This window comes from Mustelus asterias, chromosome 8, assembly GCF_964213995.1.
Source record: "Mustelus asterias chromosome 8, sMusAst1.hap1.1, whole genome shotgun sequence".
Lineage (NCBI taxonomy): Eukaryota > Metazoa > Chordata > Chondrichthyes > Carcharhiniformes > Triakidae > Mustelus > Mustelus asterias.
In genome coordinates, this window is record NC_135808.1 from 99,604,281 (window position 1) to 99,622,760 (window position 18,480).

Below are 18,480 nucleotides of genomic sequence, written 5' to 3' on the forward strand. Positions count from 1 at the left end.
TAATCAATAGGCTGTGAAATGAGTTGAGATCGTCCAAGGACGTGAAAGGAAGTATATAAATGCAAGCTGATACTTACCTCCTCCTTTTTGGGCAGTCTTTCATATAATGTCCAATTTTTCCACAGATACGACAACATCTATCATTTGGTGCCAACTCCCCATCAGTTAGGATTTTTGAATCAAAAAAGTAATCCTAAAAAAAGTTATTTCCACAATTTCAATTTTGTTGATCACATGATCATGGATAGAAATTTAACATCTGGGAAAATTAAATTTGCTCACTAAATAACTAACACGAAAATCTAGAAAGATTGAAACAAGTTTATTTATATCTTAAATTTAAAAAAAATCAGATGTCAAAGTTTTATTTCCTTCAATTCATTTTTTGTCTTCATATCTAATTTTCATTTGCTTTATTTCATTTACTTTCTTCATTTTAATTTTTACTGCTTTTCTATTCTTTCTTAGATTCTCTGTTTACCAAATTGTATTTTGGCATATCTCCTACTCTTTTGGCACCTATTCCTCTTCCTCAGAGAATATAAGCTCTCATATCCGCTGTAATTAGCCCATCTCAATCCTATTCCATGATATCCTTTTTCTTCTCCCTCACTGAGAGACTTTAATCTCCATCCCAACTCCTTTGATCTCTCTCCAAATGATCTGCCCTTCTGTCCTCCCCAAACAACTCTCTCCTATTCATCCAGGTCATTCCTATTATCTCGTCATCTCCCATAGTATACATTATATACATCCTCAATGTATTGATCACCAACAGGACACTATCTCCAAACAACCTCCATCTATTTCTCACGACCCAGATCCTCTCTCAACTGAAACATTCCTAACCAGTGATGAATAATGTTTGAGAGTCTGTAGTGCATTATTTTCCTCGATTAACAGATTTTAAAACGATCAATGACATCACCCTCCTAAACTTCCTCTCCTCTGATGTTCAGATTTATAGAGTTGATTCCACCCTCACCTATATCTAGTTGTAATTACAGCATCTAAGCTCATTTTGGAATACTCCAAGGATCTATTCTTGTCCTCTTCTTATTAGCATGCCACCCTTTGGTGATATCCAGACATGGAGGTCAGATTCCATGTATGCTATTAACACCGAGCTCCACTTCCCCATCATTGCTCTGTACTCTAATATCTCTGTGCTATCAGACAGCTTGTCTGCCAATCAATCTTGAAGGCGAGCAATTTCCACAGAAAACATTCTTCTTCTTTGGACTTCTTAATAATTTTATTCCTGACCGAGCTACTGTTGAAAAATGTAATATCCTGTTCAACCCTGAGTTTTCAAGCACAAAGATTGCCTATTTCCATATCTGTAACTCTTCCCACCTGCTGAATCCCTCATTCATGCTTTTCTCGCCTCCAGAATTCATTAAAATTCTCATCCTTGTGCATAAATCCCTCTATAGGTTTCCTGCCCCTTATCCCTTTATGGTTTAAAATCCATTTTTCATCAGCATGCTTTTCTACACTAACGGTGCCATATAGCCGTAATTCTGTTGTTGCTCAACATGGTTTCTTTCCTCTAGGTTTTCCTTTTCATCTTTCTCAGGATATTTTTAAACTTTGTTTCTGTTGTACCCAGTATCAGTATCCATGCAGCCTCCCTGGCAAAACATTGTGAACTCCAGCAGTGGAGGCTAGATGACAATGATTATCTCCACAAATTCCAGTTCCTAACATTCCCTTCTTCCCATCAATTATATAGGTCTCAGGATCCTTGCTGAAATTGCTAACTCGGGGCATATATCTTCAGCCACGAAAATAGGTTGAAATGGATAACAAAAGACAGTGTTTACAAATGGGTTGACCTTTACTTGTAAGAATTTAGTATTTCATGAACATGATAATATAACTATTAGGGGAGACAGTGGCATTGTGATATGGTCACTGAACTAGTAATCCGGAGACCCAGAACAAGATCTGGTGACCTGGGTTCAAATCCCACCATGACAGATGATGAAATTTGAATTCAATTTAAAAAATCTGGAATTAAAAGTGATGACCATGAAACCACTGTCAATTGTTGTTAAGAACCCATCTGGTTTATTAATGCCTGTTAGGGAAGGAAATCACAGTCCTTACCTGATCCAGATCCACAGCAATGTGGTTGATTCTTAACTGCCCCTCAAGGGCAATTATGGATAGGCAACAAATGCTGGCCCAGCCAGTGATGCTTATGTCCCATGAATGGACAAAAAAAAAAAATGGCCCCATGGCATCATCAATTCAGCTTTCTTTCAATGGGTAAACCTACACAGACACCACGTAAAATATAGTTTGAAACAAAGTTGGCATTTACAACAGCTGTTATTTGATGTTATTAATAATAATTAATGACATCAAATTTACCGCACAGGAACAGGCCATTCAGCCCAACTAATCTATTTCAGTTTTTATGCTGCATTTGAGCCTCTTCCCATCCTACTTCAGTGAACCCTAGCTGCCTATCCTTCTATTCCTTTCTCCCTCATGTACTTAACCAGTTTTCGTTAAAGGCAACAATGCTATTTGCCTCAACTATTCCTTGTGGTGGCAAGGTCCTTATGCTAACCAAAGAAGTCTCTCCTGAGTTTTTTATTGGATGCAGAAGTGACTATCTTATGGTCCCAATTTTTGAACTCTCTTCCAGTGTAAACCTTTTCCCTATGTCTATCCTGTCAAACCTTTTCATAATTTCAAAGACCTATTTTCTATCTTCTATAGTGAAATCACCATAGACAAATATGGTTGGAAATATTACAATTAACTTGATGTTAATTTGTCATATAATAAAATGTGTTATTGCAGCACCAAGCGGTGACATTACTGGGGTTTTACTTAATAGAAGTTGTTAGGATTGACAATGCAAGTGTCATTTAATCAACAACAAAGATACAGTAAAATAATTGTGTTTACATACTGTTTCCATGCCAGGATGTGGATATACAGGTGTACCAAATAATTTGCGTCCATTAATAAAAGCTTTCATAATAAAGTTGGTCACTGCAAAGACAGCAAACATTGGTATCAGAGTCATGTTCATGCCTTTTGATGCAAAAAAAACTTATGAACAGCCTAAAGGTACGAGGACTTACTTTTCCTTGAAACTCCAGCACCAAGATTGTGATTCAAATCAAAAGGATCTGGAAAATAAGTTCTGGCATCACTACATCTTGTATAAGATGGTATTAGCTCCCTTCATTCATTAATTCTGCTATCACAGGATTATTAGAAATTTATGATGTGACTAGACTTGAATTTCAAGATCTCAGAATATTCTAATACTTTTGCAACACTTTTATTTATTTCACCTTTTTATACTTCTTCCAGATGGTGATGGACGAATATGAAATTTAATTCATGATCAGTGGACAAAGCAACATAAAAAATAATTGGTTATTTTAGTTACAAACAACAATAATAACAAGAAAATCCAGCAGAAAATACTGTTTGCTTATTAACGATAATGCAAAGGCAAAAACGGGAAGTTTACACTTTGGGAAACTGAAATATGCGACAAAACACAGGTAGCGGCATTACATATGCTCATCAAAATGATTAGCTAAGAGATGACAGTGATAGCACATGCTTTGTTCCAGACGGTGTCCAAAATTGGTCAGATGGACAGCAGAAACAGTGAACAGAGGCCAAACTCATCTATAAGGAAAGAGAAAGCTGGGAGGTATGACTTCAGGAAACTTTCATGTTCTTGCGGCTAACTAATGAGCAGCAATGGTAGCAACCTATGAACAGGCAATATGCCACCCTTCTGGGCAAAATATGGTTTGTGAGGTCTGATAATGAGGAAAGGCAGCTTTGGTTGAAAGGAGAAGTGATCTGAGTGCATGCTGTACGTTGGCCAAGTGTTAAGTCAAATTGATCTTGGCTTTCCTCACTCCTACCAAAAAGCAAGGCAAAAAAATACACTCAAAAAGCTGTTGCAAAATCCAAACATTCATGTCATATATTTTTTAAAAAGATTTATCAGTTTCAGTTGGCTGCAAGAAACAACTTGCCTTTACATAACACCTTTTAACATAGTAAAACGTTCTAAGGGACTGCTGGCAAGTTCTTTCAAACAAAATTTGACGCAAGATATTAGGATAGGGATGACCACAAAGCATCAAACAGGGAGTTTTTTTTTAGGAGCATCTTAAAGGAGGAAACAGAAGTGAAGAGATTTAGGGAGGGAATTCCAGTGTTAGAGCTAACAGTGGAGTGATTAAATCGGGATGTGCAAGAGTTCAGAATTGGAGGGTTGGGGGTTGGAGGTGAGGGAGGGGAAGGGCAAGTCCATGGAGGGATTTGAAAACAAAGGGCTGAATTTTAGTGGCCACCCAGGTGACAAAAATGGAGGTGGGTGAGGAGTTTAGAGATCAGCAAGAAATTAGCAAGGAGCCACATCAGGGTAACTTCCCATTATAGTCCTGTCACCAGAGAGGCTTCTGTTCCATGGAAACAGGCAGCCAATTTTCATAGTTAGGAAAGGCCTGATTTTGGGCTATTTTATGGAGCTACTGGCATTTTGCTGAAGCTAGGGTGAGTCCGCTGAGTGAGGAGTCTTGGAGTTGACCAGGGTCCTGGGTCGTGGGGGATTACACACAAGTGGATATTAAGAGCTCCATATCCCAAACAAGAGGCAGGATAGGCAGCTCCTGCTCCAGTGATTTCTCTGGAGCTATTTTCCATTCATTCCATGGGGCCTACTGACTTAAAATCATAGAATCATAGAGTGCAGAAGGAGACCATTAGGCCCATCGAGTCTGCACCGACCACAATCCCACCCAAACCCTATCACCATAACCCCATGTATTTATCCTAGCTAGTCTCCCTGACACTAAGGGCAATTTAACATGGCCAATCGATGTAACTCGCACATCTTCGGAGCGTGGGGGAAACCGGAGCACCCGGAGGAACCCCATGCAGACACGGGGAGAATGTGCAAACTCCACACAGACAGTGACCCGAGGCCAGAATTGAACCCGGGTCCCTGGCACTGTGATACTGCAGTGCTAACCATTGTGCCACCCTTGGGCATATGAACTTCAATCTGTGCTTGTCTATGGGCATCTCCATTATGCGGTGCCTCAAGGTCTCTGACCTGCCTCAGTAGTGCCCACTCTCCTGGTGGCATTGCTGAGACTTCAGAGCAACCACATCAGGAGTGCACCTGGCATCTTTAATTGGAATGTGGGCCTGTAGGTGGCCAATTAGGAGGCTACCTTCAGTCAAATTGTTGAGCTGCTCACAGCCGGGCCTGACCCTGGCTTTTCAGTCCACCTTCAGGCTCCTGAATTCCTGGTAAAATTAAATCTGTGATCAGTTACAGCATAAATGATCACCATAAGCCTTCAGGAAAAAGGACTAGGGATAGAACAATAGCCGTCAATTGAGGGATGTAGGGGAAGGTAATGAAAGACGACTGGAGATGATGCTCCAGCCTTGTTTAAAATAATAAAGATAATCATAATGAGTTGTTGCAAGGGTTCAAAAGGACAAAGCAAAAATCTAGCTGCTTGTTCTGTCAGTACACATAATGATTACAGTTGATCTGTATAAAGACAGGAGTGCAGCATCTTCCTGAGCTTTGTATCGATTCTAGTCCCTAAAACAATGCAATGTTCTTGGAATTAGTGTTATTCTATCAACTGAAGCATATAATTGATAATTTAATAATACCTTCTATAGCAATGCACTTTGAAGTCCATTGCTTTTCAAATGTTGTTAAAAGCTTTTTCTGTCTGATGCTGATAACATACTCCTTGAAATCAAATTCTTCAGTATAAAATCGCAACAGGCCTAACCAGAGTTCACCCACTGATTCTTTGTTTGTCCCAAGTTCAGGCAGCTTTTTCTTCTAAAGCACGAGAGAAGAGATATTTTAGAAAAGGAATTCAGTACAAGATATGAAAAATGTCTACAACATTGATCTGTAAAATCACGCAGTTAAACAAAGTAATTCAGCACAATTTCCCCAAACAGTAGAATTATCACATTGACCATGACAAATACATTTTTGACAAAGAAGGGAGCAGTTCTGAATCTAGTTCTAGGATATTAAGCACTGAAGAGGTTAGTCAGCATTGAAACACTTAGGTGGAACTTGAAAGTGGAAAAGCTCTGGGCCCTGATAGCATGCATCCTAGAATACTAAGCAAAGTAAATGAGGAAACCAAAGCTCTGACCACAATCTTTCAAACATCCTTGCACATGGAAGCAGTGCCAGAGGACTGGAGGATTTGTAACACCTGTGTTTAAGAAGGGAGATAGGAATAAACAAGGTAATATAGAGTGGTCAGCCCAACATTGCTAGTGGGTAAAACCTTCGAGACATTATTACAGGATAAAAATAATACTTTGGAAAAAAACTGGTCATTTAAAAACAGCCTAAATTCACAGATTATTAAAAGGAAAATCATGTCCAACAAATTTAAGAGTTCTTTTAAGAAAAACAGATTGTACTGGTGAGGAAATTTATCAACTGTTCAGTGAGGCAGTTGCCAGTGGGCATTAAACTTGCAACATAAAGAACAAAGGAAGATAACATTTTTTATGTGCAGGATGGAATAGATGGTCTATTAAAAAGTATTGGAAGCAGAATTAATTTGAAAAAAATATTTAGAAAGAAAAACGCTGGAAGAGTATAAGGAGAGGTCTAAGGCGATGGCTTTGTTTTCCAAATGTCTGGCACAGAAATGATGAGAAAAATTACCATCTTGTGTGCTTGTAAAACTCCATGGTTCTAAACAGTTTCAATAAGATTTCCCATAACTTAAATCCCAGTAATTTAGTTACATTACATCCATGTTTTATCTTGAAGGTAATAAATCAAAAACAATATATTACCAGCTCTTCAACATCATCAAAGAAGAAAGCATTCCATCCATCTACCATTCTCTGCGGCACTTCTTTTCCATCAAAAATCTACAAAGAATTGGTTTCAGAGTTTATGCTCGCTTTACAAAAATTCACATATACAATCGCAAGTGCTTTGGATTTGAAATTTGATAATATCTCCCCAACCCATGTTGTGTATTGTACTACTATTTCTTTTAAGGATACCAGCACTGATGCTCATAAAACATAATAATACCCATTCCTGAATTTGGCCACTGCTTTGCTTTTCTTCATAGGTACCAACAGTGGCATTGCTTGCCATTGCTGCCTTCTAAAACATCACCTTCTACAAACAAGTGTTCAGTCATTTTTGTCACAGCACACAAAAAAAGTTTCTAAATCTTAAAATAAGCAAATCTCAAGCTATAATTAAAGTATGGAAATGGAAATTGTATTGGAGGACTGGCAAAATAGTTTGAATATTTATATTAGTTCAAAAATATATTCTCTCTGTTCCAGGATCAAAACAATAGTCTTTTATTCAGTACTTAGAATTGCTCATTGTCTCAAAGTTCAAATTAATTTCAAAGATCAAGCTGGTGTGCACCCACACAGCCTCAAAGTTTTCAGTCAAGTCAGCCAGAAGAGCAGAAAAGGTTAGATAGAATCCTATATCGGACATTAACATTCAGAGAAAAACAATATCTTATGAAAAACATAATCTTTTACAAATATTTTTCTGATTTCGGATAACAGAACTGTTCAGCCAAAAACATTCTGCTGTAGTAACTGCATCAAGTAAATTGTACAAGCAATTATTGTCTTTGGTGTTTAAACATAGGGAAAGAGTATGTCAGGCCAAGTTAATAAGTATCAATTCAGGAACAAAGGGAAAGAATAATATTTTGTTTAAAGTATCGACCTTTTATTAGAAGAAAATGATATAATTGCCAAATATTTTGACTTCAATTTTAAAAAAATCAATTTTATCTCTGCAATGGAGATGAAAGTTAGTCTTCCTTTCCACTTGGTTATTCCAATTAAGACAATTATAGGATGTCTACAAAACTGCCACTATTGAAAATAGCACAGAGTGGAATTTCTGATTAGTCAGAACAACCAAAGCTGCTGGAGGCCCCAGAAAACCATGACATATTAACAACCCCATATAATTATTAAGGCCACTGAAATGGTCTAACAGGGAGGGAGATTAATACGATTTCCTTTAATTAAAAAAGATAGCACTTTGGGAAGAAATGTAATCTCTATACTTTCCCTTTAACTACCACAATTCAGCAGATATATATTCATTCAGCAGATCTAAGCATTGCTGCAAAAAGACATTTTATCAAAGCTTTACATCTTGCACTCATCAGGGTAATTACAAGAATACCAATGTCAGGGGAAACAACAATTTTATATTGTATGAGAAGGTAGTGCTTACTGGTCGGTAAGTGGACTCTGATTGGTAGAATCATGGAGAATACATTAGTTAATGGTGACTGACAGTTAACTGCAAGCAGTTAAAGGAGAGGGAATGGCATAGTGGCATTGTCACTGGACTAGTAATCCAGAGATCAAGGGTAACACACTGGGGATCTGGGTTCAAATCCCCACAGTGAAATTTGAATGCAATAAAAAAATCTGGAATTAAAAGTCTAATGAAGAACCATGAAACCATTGTTGATTATTGTTCACTAATGTTCTTTAGGAAATCTGTTGTACTTACCTCCAGATCGACAGCACTGTGATTGACTTTTGAATGCCCTGAGGGATGGGCAATAAATGCTGGCCTAGTCAATGATGCCCACATCCCATGGACAAAAAAAAGGTCTTCTTTCAGCAACGCTCAAGTTCTATCCTATCAAATGACTACTTCATCTACACTGACAGGACAGCATTTCATACACATATTTTCAATACAGGAGCTATAAAATGTACCTACATTTTATTATGTTAGGAACATTAATACTCACTTCTTGAAGTACAGGAATAACGGGTGGCTTTCTTTGCTGTAGAAAGTAGAGCACCATGAGGACATAGGCATATGAGGACAGACTTCCTCTTGAAGCATCACCAATATCGCACCGCTATAAAAAGTGCATGTTTTCATTTAGAAAGAATATTAAAACAAAAAGGTGCTTAGATACTTTTCATGATTCATCAATGTTCCATTTAATTTTAATATGAATGCTTCACAGACTCCACACTATCCCATCAGATGAAAACTGGAGAGAATGTGGACATGCTTGAGTCATGCCTCAAATCCAAGTTCACAAAGACACATAACCATTCCCCTGATTGCTATTCTGTTTACACAGTAAGAAGTCTCACAACACCAGGTTAAAGTTCAACAGGTTTATTTGGTAGCAAATGCCACTAGCTTTCGGAGTGCTCGCTGCTCCTTCGTCAGGTGAATCTAAGGAGCAGCGTAAGGAATCGTAAGGAGCAGCGAGCGCTCCGAAAGCTAGTGGCTTTTGCTACCAAATAAACCTGTTGGACTTTAACCTGGTGTTGTGAGAGCTCTTACTGTGTTTACCCCAGTCCAACACCGGCATCTCCACATCATGCTATTCTGTTGTCAATGAAGAATAAGGGCAGTAGATGCCACCACTACAAGTTCTACACCAAGCCACAAAGCATCCAGACTTGGAATGATATCGCCATTCCTTCACATTCGCTCGGTCAAAATCCTGGAACTCCGTCCCTAACAGCATTGTAGGTGTACCCATACCACATAGACCACAGCAGTTTAAGAAGGATCACCATCACCTTTTCAAAGGGAAATTATGGATGGGCAATAAATGCTGGCCTAGTCAGCAACCCCCACTACCTGTGAACAAATAAAAGAAATGATGCAGGTTCCATAGGCAAGTGTAACTGTCACTTGCATCATCCTTGTTACAGCAAAACCCCAACTCTTTCGCCAGAAACATAGGATATGTCTGCAAGTAATCTCAACCTGAAAAGTTAACTCTCTTTCTCTCCACAAATGCTGCCTGACCTGATCTGCTCAGTATTTCTAGCATTATTTAGTTTTTATTTCAGATTTCCAGAATCCACAGCATTTCCTTTTTGTACTGGTGCTACCACTGGTTTCCAGCTGTTCATGAAATGTGAAGTTACTCAAAATACCCTATCTGGATATTGCATTTCCCCTATTTTGCCCACACTGAATCTGAAGCACGTTGAACTGTTAAATGAATATAAACAACCGTGTCATTGTGTCCTGCTGTAAATGCTGCGTTGAGAATGTACATTACACCATATCAATTCAAAGTTTGATTTCATTATTTTACAAAACTTTATTTAAGTTTATACTTTGACTATTAGTCGTTAAATGCTTAATGATTTTTCAGTTTCATGACTGGCTTTTTGAAATAGTTTTAATGAAGAAGAAAAGGCACTGAGTGGTAAAAATGACAGAGATGGTGAACTCTATTTTTTAAGCAGAAGCTACAAGTATAGAATCTAAAATTTGCAGGACTGAGGCTGCAGCTTTTTCCAATTATCGAATGTTTTATATTTAAGAGGTTGGGCATTCATCAGATTAATACATAACGCAACAAACATTCATTGATGTTCTAATTTTAAAATATATTAAAATCATTAAATCCAGTTTTTCATCTACATCTGCAAAAGACCCTTTCTTCTCCTCCCAAGATAAGACTCAATGAGCAAACTGGGACAAGATTAGTGGTTGAAGGCATTTGCTGAGTTTCATTAACTACGGCATTCTATTGAGTATATGGTTGTTCTGGTGCAGAAACAGCCATGTTTTTTATTGGTTTAATTTTAATATGTTAGGCAAACATCCACAGAACTGTGATCTCATTGTTAGTTATTTAATAACTATGCAAGCCTTTTATGCAAGCCTTTTAATGAGTAGCATTACAACATTAAATCATGAAAGACAGCATACAGTAAAGTGCTAAGTTGTATTCTTTACAGTAATTTAGTATAGAATTCAATTTTTATAAAAACATAATAAACAGGAGCAGGAGCAGACCGCACGTTTGAGCCTGCTCCACCATTCAATATGACCTTGGCCCCTCATATCCCTTAATTACCTGAGACACTGAAAATCTGTTCATCCCAGACTTAAATGCGATGAAACATTTACAATCCTCTGGTAGAGAACTCCAAAGATTCACAACCCAAAGCAAACTGCAATTTATTTTTATTGTGACATTAGGATGCGATTCTTGCAATCAAAAAGGTGAAATGGGAAATTGTGTTGTGCCCTATTTCAGCGTTATTTTTCTCCTGTCTTATAGCTGAATATCAAGGCAGAATCTTAGGACTTTGCCAGTTTGTAACTGATCAACAGGTGCATGTGAGGGGCACAGGCTCTTTAATGCTACCTTTACTGTTTGGCAATGCCAAATTTCCATTCTTTGCCTTCCCCTGATGAGGTAGTCAAAATTATCAATTCTCATTGTAGGGAAACATGGTGCAAGACCTGGTCTGATGCTACGGCACAGCTCATGGGATGTTCCAATCGACCATTTACCCCTACTTTTTATTCTAATTTGAATACAAGCAAAACAACACAGCACAAGTGTAGAAATACCTGGCCAAATGCAATGAATGGGATAAATCAATGACAAATACTTGCAAACAATGTTGTAAATTTACCTTGGCAAACACCTTCATAGTGTATCCCAAATATCTTACTCTAGGATCAATAGCAGCATATGTCGCCAACATCCTTGTGTTATGCTGGGCCTGTAAAATGTAGTGTTATTACTGGCAGTCTTGCAACATCACAGATTGAATACTAAGCTCACATTAGATAAACCTACACATACAAAACAGGTTTACATTTTTAATAATTTTTAAATTATTGAACAACTTACTAAACAATATACAATTTTTGTTCTAACTACAGATTTTTATACTTAACATGGACCCAGGTTTATCTGCAGGAAAAGCATCCAGATTTCCTTACCAAAGTGTTGTACAAGCTGATATCTCCTTCCAATCCACTCTGTCGGTGTTCAAATTTTACAATAGGCACTTTAGCTGTTGTTATGGGCAAGATGTTTCTCAAACCTATCAAAATAGGAGATGTTCATTGCTGAGCATAAATTGCTAAAATGTTTTCTTTAGTGTAATGATTGATCCTGTTATTTAAAACATGAATACAACACAAACTGAAACACAATAGACTCCTCATGCAAATAAAATGCAGACTTTCCAAAAAAATTGAAAGACCTCACTAATGATAATTATGAAGATAATTTCTTCAAACGTTTAATATTCTTTATGGTTTACACGTGCTGCGTCACCATGTTAATGTCAGGCCTGTACCGCTCTGCCGTCTCACACTCGCTGAGACAGATCCGTCCGGTGCAAAGGACAGCACAATGTGCAGCAGGAAGTAGTATAGCCTTGTTTGTGCATAGGGATACCCTAATAACAATCCAGATACACCATTTGATTTCACACCAGAAAATGATAAGTGACTAGATGTTACTCTCAGTGCTTATCCGGAAGGGCATAAATCAGCTGCTGTAATCCCAGTGCTAGATCTGGCTCAGAGACAACATGGTCGGCTACCTATCACTGCCATGAATAAGGTTGGTGAGCTTCTGACTATGCCTGCTATGAGGGTATATGAAGTAGCAGCGTTTTACACTATGTTTACAAGCCAGTGGGAAAATTCCACATTCAGATCTGCACAACCACACCATACATGCTCTGTGACTCTTAATAGCATTGTAACATCTACCACAAAAAGTCTGGTGATGTACTTTTCACTGTCACAGAGGTGGAGTGTCTGGGTGCCTGTGTCAATGTACCAATGGTGCAAATTAATGACAACTATTATGAAGACCTAACAACAAAAGATATGGAGAAAATAACTGATGAACTAAAAAGTGGCAAAATTCCCAAATCTGGCCCAAGGGATGGACGTTTTCTGGTGAGCCTGCTAAAAGTTTAACCTCACCAAGGGACCAGGATTTGGAATTCCGCCAGGCTTTTAACTACCTTGTTCCAGCTACATGATCAATTATGTCTTGAAATGATAGCGTTCTGTGTATATACGAAGTATAAATGTATGTAAAGATGTTCATATCACCTTAAGAAAAATAAACAAAGCACTTACCTGGATGCTTCTTGAGAACTTTTGCCAGACCTTCAATTATTTCTTTACAATTGAGTTTCTGTAAGAAATTAATGCATTTCTAAAATGAGACAAATAAGTTTAAAGCAAAAGAAGAATATTCACTGACATTAACAGATATAATTGGTGCATCGTGCTCCAAAATACTATCAACTGGTCCCATTTAATAAATATATGCAACTTGTGCAACCACATTTATTGTTCAGTATTATATAGTCAAGGGTTTCATCACCCTGTAATGCAATGTTTCAGTGATGCAGCAAAGTAAGGTTTAAGGGTCAGAAGACGTAACTATTTTTACAATGAATCTCCTATGCCACTATTTGTTTTTCTGTGAAAAATCTCTTGTAACACAAAGTCATTAGTGGAATAACAAGTATTTATGAGAAATTCATTTCACAAGCAAGTTTGACTTTTGTATAAATTTTAATTAGATCACCTTATAGTTTTGTTAAAAATAGCCCATTTTCTTAAGGGTGGTTATAATTTCAAGATGTACCACCTTGGCGATCATGGTAATCTAAGATGATATGCTTGAACAAGGGACTTAAGGGTGACTAAAATACAAAATTGCTTTATATCGTCTTACATTAGAATTCATAAACTTGAGCAATGACTAACAGGTACATTACATGTTGGTCACTTGTATAAGTCATTCAAATGCTTGATAGCCTGCCCATGCACTTGTAAAAATCAGTATAATTCAATTCAATACCCCTATTGAGTTGCTTGACAAATATCTATTGGCGTTGCAAAGTACTTAATCAGGTTGGTCTAAGGTGAATAACTGATTAACAATTGGGTCTGGGAGAATGCCTTGGGGTAAGGAAAATCAAGATCCTGAAGAAGAATCTTTCAGAATCTTTACTGTTCACAAGAGAGGCAGAGATGGCATGTGCACAGAATGGTGTTTCCAACAATGTAATATCCCACTAACATTATACTTCAGCAGTTTTAGCAACAAATATGAACTCACATCCATTGATAAAGCTTGAAGTCAAAAGTTTCCATCCTGTGTAAATAACCACATGGAGCCACTGAGCCAATGTGTGATACAGTAGACACATTTTAAATACCCGCAGATCAATTTTACAGTTTGTTGAAAAATGGTTGTAAGGACAACTGTCTAAAATGATAAATAAAGAGAAATAAGCCTGTGTTTGGTCTCACTCATTTGTTCACCTTATTTTAGAACTGCTGGGTGGAGGCAGCAGCACTCCATGATGATATAAAAGGTTCTCTACAAAACAAGCACTCTCTGATTGCTCTTAATCACCAGTCTAATGTGCCAACAAGGAAAGAAAGCCAGCACTCTAAAACATTGAGATGTTAGGGGGAATTCAATATCGTATATATTATTCTATAAAGAAGAAATGCAAATCCAACAATTAACTGGGAAATATGAATTTCTACCAGGGCAATTTTGCTCTGTTAGCTGTTTCATTAGAAAATTCTGCTGCACTGAAGAATAGTCTATCATTCTCAAAATTAACCTTATAACGAAGTTCATTGAAGTGTAGTGGTTGCGCTAATAGTTTAGCAATCCAGAGGTCTGGTCTAATTCAGAGAACAAGAGTTTAAATCCCACCATGACGGTGAGAGAATTTGAACTAAGTTTAAACATGATTTAGAAATAAAATGTATGACTGAATTTAATTTGGTGCGATCACATGAACAAGCTCAAGTATATAATTCAAATGGGAATCTGGCAAGGAAATTAGAGCTTAATTTATTAACACAGTCCAGGGGCAGGATTTTGGGTTTCAGGTTGGACTCTGACACCAGGGTGAAATGGGGGCCACTGCCCCACACTGTGTGGGAAACAATTAACCAATAGCGATTTTCCATGTTCTGACCAATTAGCAGTCAGAGGACACGCTCACTGTCCAGTTCCCATTCTCAAAGCTGAAGAGCCAATAGGAAGTCTGGAGAAGGAACTGCACCTGCCATTTCAGCGGATAGAGTTAGAGAAGGTGCCTCCAGCTTGATGTACCACTTGGTAATTTTTTTTGAAAAAAGACATCGTCAAGATTTTTTCCCCCATTTTTCCAAACAACGCAACAAACTTTCAAGGATTGACACAATACAGCATAATCAATTTTCCACATATACATACAGAAAAGACCGGCAAGGATCATTACAATTGGTTTGGAATATCAATTATCAATTACAATTCGTTATAGAACATAGAACAGTACAGCACAGTACAGGCCCTTCGGCCCACAATGTTGTGCCGAACCTTTTCCGAAACCAAGATCAAGTGATCCCACTCCCGATCATTCTAATGTGCTCCATATGCCTATCCTATAACCGCTTGAAAGTTCCTAAAGTGTCCGACTCCACTATCACAGCAGGCAGTCCATTCCACGCCCCAACCACTCTCTGAGTAAAGAACCTACCTCGTACATCCCTCCTTATATCTTCCACCACGAACCTTATAGTTACGCCCCCTAGTAACAGCTACATCCACCCGAGGAAATAGTCTCTGTACGTCCACTCTACCTATCCCCCTCATCATCTTATAAACCTCTATTAAGTCGCCTCTCAACCTCCTCCGCTCTAAAGAGAAAAGCCCTAACTCCCTCAATCTTTCCTCATAAGACCTCCAAACCAGGCAGCATCCTGGTAAATCTCCTTTGCACTCTTTCCAGTGCTTCCACATCCTTCTTATAGTGAGGTGACCAGAACTGCACACAATATTCCAAATGCGGTCTCACCAAGGTCCTGTACAGTTGCAGCATAACCCCACGGCTCTTAAACTCAAACCCCTTGTTAATAAACGCTAACACACTATAGGCCTTCTTCACGGCTCTATCCACTTGAGTGGCAACCTTCAGAGATCTATGGATATGAACCCCAAGATCTCTCTGTTCCTCCACATTCCTCAGAACCCTACCTTTGACCCTGTAATCCGCATTCAAATTTGTCCTACCAAAATGAATCACCTCGCACTTATCAGGGTTAAACTCCATCTGCCATTTTTCAGCCCAGCTCTGCATCCTATCAATGTCTCTTTGCAGCCTACAACAGCCCTGATATGATCATAACAGTTATGATCATTGTAATCAGCACCTCCCTTCGTACAGATAATGAAAGGATATTATACAGAATGGGGGATATCAGGATAAAGCCATGAGCACATGGCACAATGCTGCACACCCTCATCCACAGGATAACAAGGACTGAGCTATATTGCATAAGGGAGTCCCTACGGGTCAGATAAAACCAATCAGAGCCTAAAGCAGTGCATCAAAACCTCTGAACAATGAAGGGATAGCCCAGAAAGAGGGCAACATTAGGATACAGTCCCAAAGCCGACACTCGGCCTTGGTGGTGTACATTCTCACACACAGGATAACAGGAGGAGCGCCATACAGCCTCACTGGAAAAGTGCAGATAAAACAGAGCCCAGGTATCTAAACTTATCCCCGGACCCCACAAATAACAGGATACCTTGTATTAGGGAGACCTAAACCGATAATATAATCTCCACCCCTTCTAAGAATGAATTTTCAAAATAGCTGTTACTCTTGCCCAGAGAGCCAAATAAAGTAAGGGATATTGACAAGATAAAAGAGCCACTAAGCCAAGGATTCTCGCACCATGCTTTGGTTCACCACAAAATAAGCCTCACTCATCTCCAGCCACACCAGAGATGCCCCTCAAGCTCCACCATCAGCTGGAAAATTTAACCTATTTCTCCACCAACCAGAAGAAGAAGAATGGACAAGACACCCACAGACAGGATATCTCGGGGAGATACAATCCCCTCCTCCTGACATGAGGGAAACCCTGTGGGATCAAATATAATAAATCAGAGCCTTTATCAGCACCCCGCTGACCCTGAAAACAAAAGGAAACCTCACAGAAAGAGGAACACAATATAAGACTATAGACGTAACGCGTCGTTTGACAGTGTACACAGAACAGAGCTACATAACCTCATAGGAGAAGCTCAGATAATGTGGAGCCCCGGTATCTGGGCTGACACTCAGGCCTCGCAAACAACAGGATACTACCCACCCAGGGGAACCTAAACCTCAAGGAGAGTTGTCCAAAAGTCCCCAAGATGGGAGCTTACTCACTCACCTAGTATATTCTCTGCTAGGCCTGGGAACGGATAATCAAAGTAGCTACTGCCCTAACCTACCCAGCCAAGATACACTTAGAACAACACCACAGACAGGCCAGGAGTATTTACACCACCCCTGGCTTCAAACAAAACAAACTTCCCCTATTTCCAGTCACACCTGAGACCTTATTCAGGCCTATCATCAATAGAATTCCACTAATTCTTCCCCCGCCCCCCCCATCAAGGAAACCCTAGCAATAGGAAAAGGAGTTGTCCAGACGTCCACAGTCAGGGTATCTTGGAGAGGACATGAATCTCCTCCTCCCAACAGGATGATGTACTCACAGTACATTCCAGGAGCCAAATTACCAAGTAGCCACTGTCATAACCCGCGCAGGAAAATATAGGAAACTAACCCAAAAAAGGCTAGGCATCCAAGGATCCCCGACCACGCTCTGGTGTGCACCAGCATACATTTCTCCCAACTCCAGCTATGCCAGAGGCGCCTTGACAATAAAACCCAATCTTTCCCAGGATACATGATCTGTCTGTACCTTCACAGGAGACTAACAAGGATTCTTTAACCTCAAACCGATATAAAAAAAACATGACACCCTGGGTAACTTTTAAAGCTTTTAAAATAAGAAATGGCCACAGCAGACCTCCATTGTGGAGAGAGAACAGGGTGACCTGCGACTGGAGCAAAAGCCAGGCAATGCAGAGGGCCTCAAAGTCTGCACTAGTTCCCCAGTCTCCCATTGGGAAGCTGCCTCCAGGCACTTGGCCTCGTTCCTTACGCCTTGGGGCCCCAATTTGGCCTCAGGTAAGTGGCCTTAGTTGGCTATTTACTCACCTTAACTGGCTACCCACACCCATATAGGAGTGAAAATTCTGTCCTAAGGATAGGACACGATTTTATAAATCTAGCAACGATAAATGACAAATTCATTGCGAGAGCTATGCTGGAGTAAAGAAAATAAAATAATCTCAAATAGATTAGCAATTCTATTTTTTTTAAAAAACCTGTTCACGCCAATACAGTTGTTATTTCCACTAGCGATCTGATTGTCTGTGGCGGGTGCCCAATGGGCTTGTTAACTGATGACAGAGACAAACAATCAGCCAGTTTTTTAAAATATTGAATATCAACTTTAAACTGAATTTGTTCTGCGATGCGGCATTATTGGCACTCTGAGCTCCCCGTTTCCTCGGACAGCCCTGTGCCAGTCCAGCCTGGTCACCTCCCTTCGCTTCACAATTCAATTGTTTTTTCACCCTGAAAACAAATCTCACCTCTGCGGTCTCATGGCCTTCCAAAGTCATGCATATGTCCAGGTCGCTATCACGAAACCCAAATCCATTCTTAGATGATCCAAACAAACATAGTCTAGCCTTGTCTGTACTCAAAAAAAGATTATGTATAAATATTAGT

The 18,480-nt window shown here is 39.0% G+C and overlaps 1 protein-coding gene and 1 pseudogene across 6 annotated transcripts in view; one reads left to right on the top strand and one right to left on the bottom strand.

Moving 5' to 3' along the window:
- The window catches only part of tut4 (terminal uridylyl transferase 4), a 78,291-nt gene that overhangs the window by 7,385 nt on the left and 52,426 nt on the right, over window positions 1–18,480 (bottom strand). For all 6 annotated transcript variants that reach the window (XR_013498540.1, XR_013498541.1, XM_078218580.1 and 3 more), the window contains 10 exons: window positions 18,342–18,445; window positions 12,959–13,016; window positions 11,798–11,901; window positions 11,485–11,574; window positions 8,823–8,936; window positions 6,856–6,933; window positions 5,689–5,866; window positions 3,105–3,152; window positions 2,930–3,012; window positions 78–193 (listed from right to left, as the gene is read on the bottom strand). Coding sequence is in view for 4 of the 6 variants with exons in the window: in XM_078218580.1 (XP_078074706.1) it covers window positions 78–193; window positions 2,930–3,012; window positions 3,105–3,152; window positions 5,689–5,866; window positions 6,856–6,933; window positions 8,823–8,936; window positions 11,485–11,574; window positions 11,798–11,901; window positions 12,959–13,016; window positions 18,342–18,445 (973 nt within the window). In the remaining 2 variants the exon portion in view is untranslated. The remainder of the gene's footprint in view (window positions 1–77; window positions 194–2,929; window positions 3,013–3,104; window positions 3,153–5,688; window positions 5,867–6,855; window positions 6,934–8,822; window positions 8,937–11,484; window positions 11,575–11,797; window positions 11,902–12,958; window positions 13,017–18,341; window positions 18,446–18,480) is intronic.
- Window positions 12,139–12,836, top strand: LOC144497602 (NADH dehydrogenase [ubiquinone] flavoprotein 2, mitochondrial pseudogene; annotated as a pseudogene).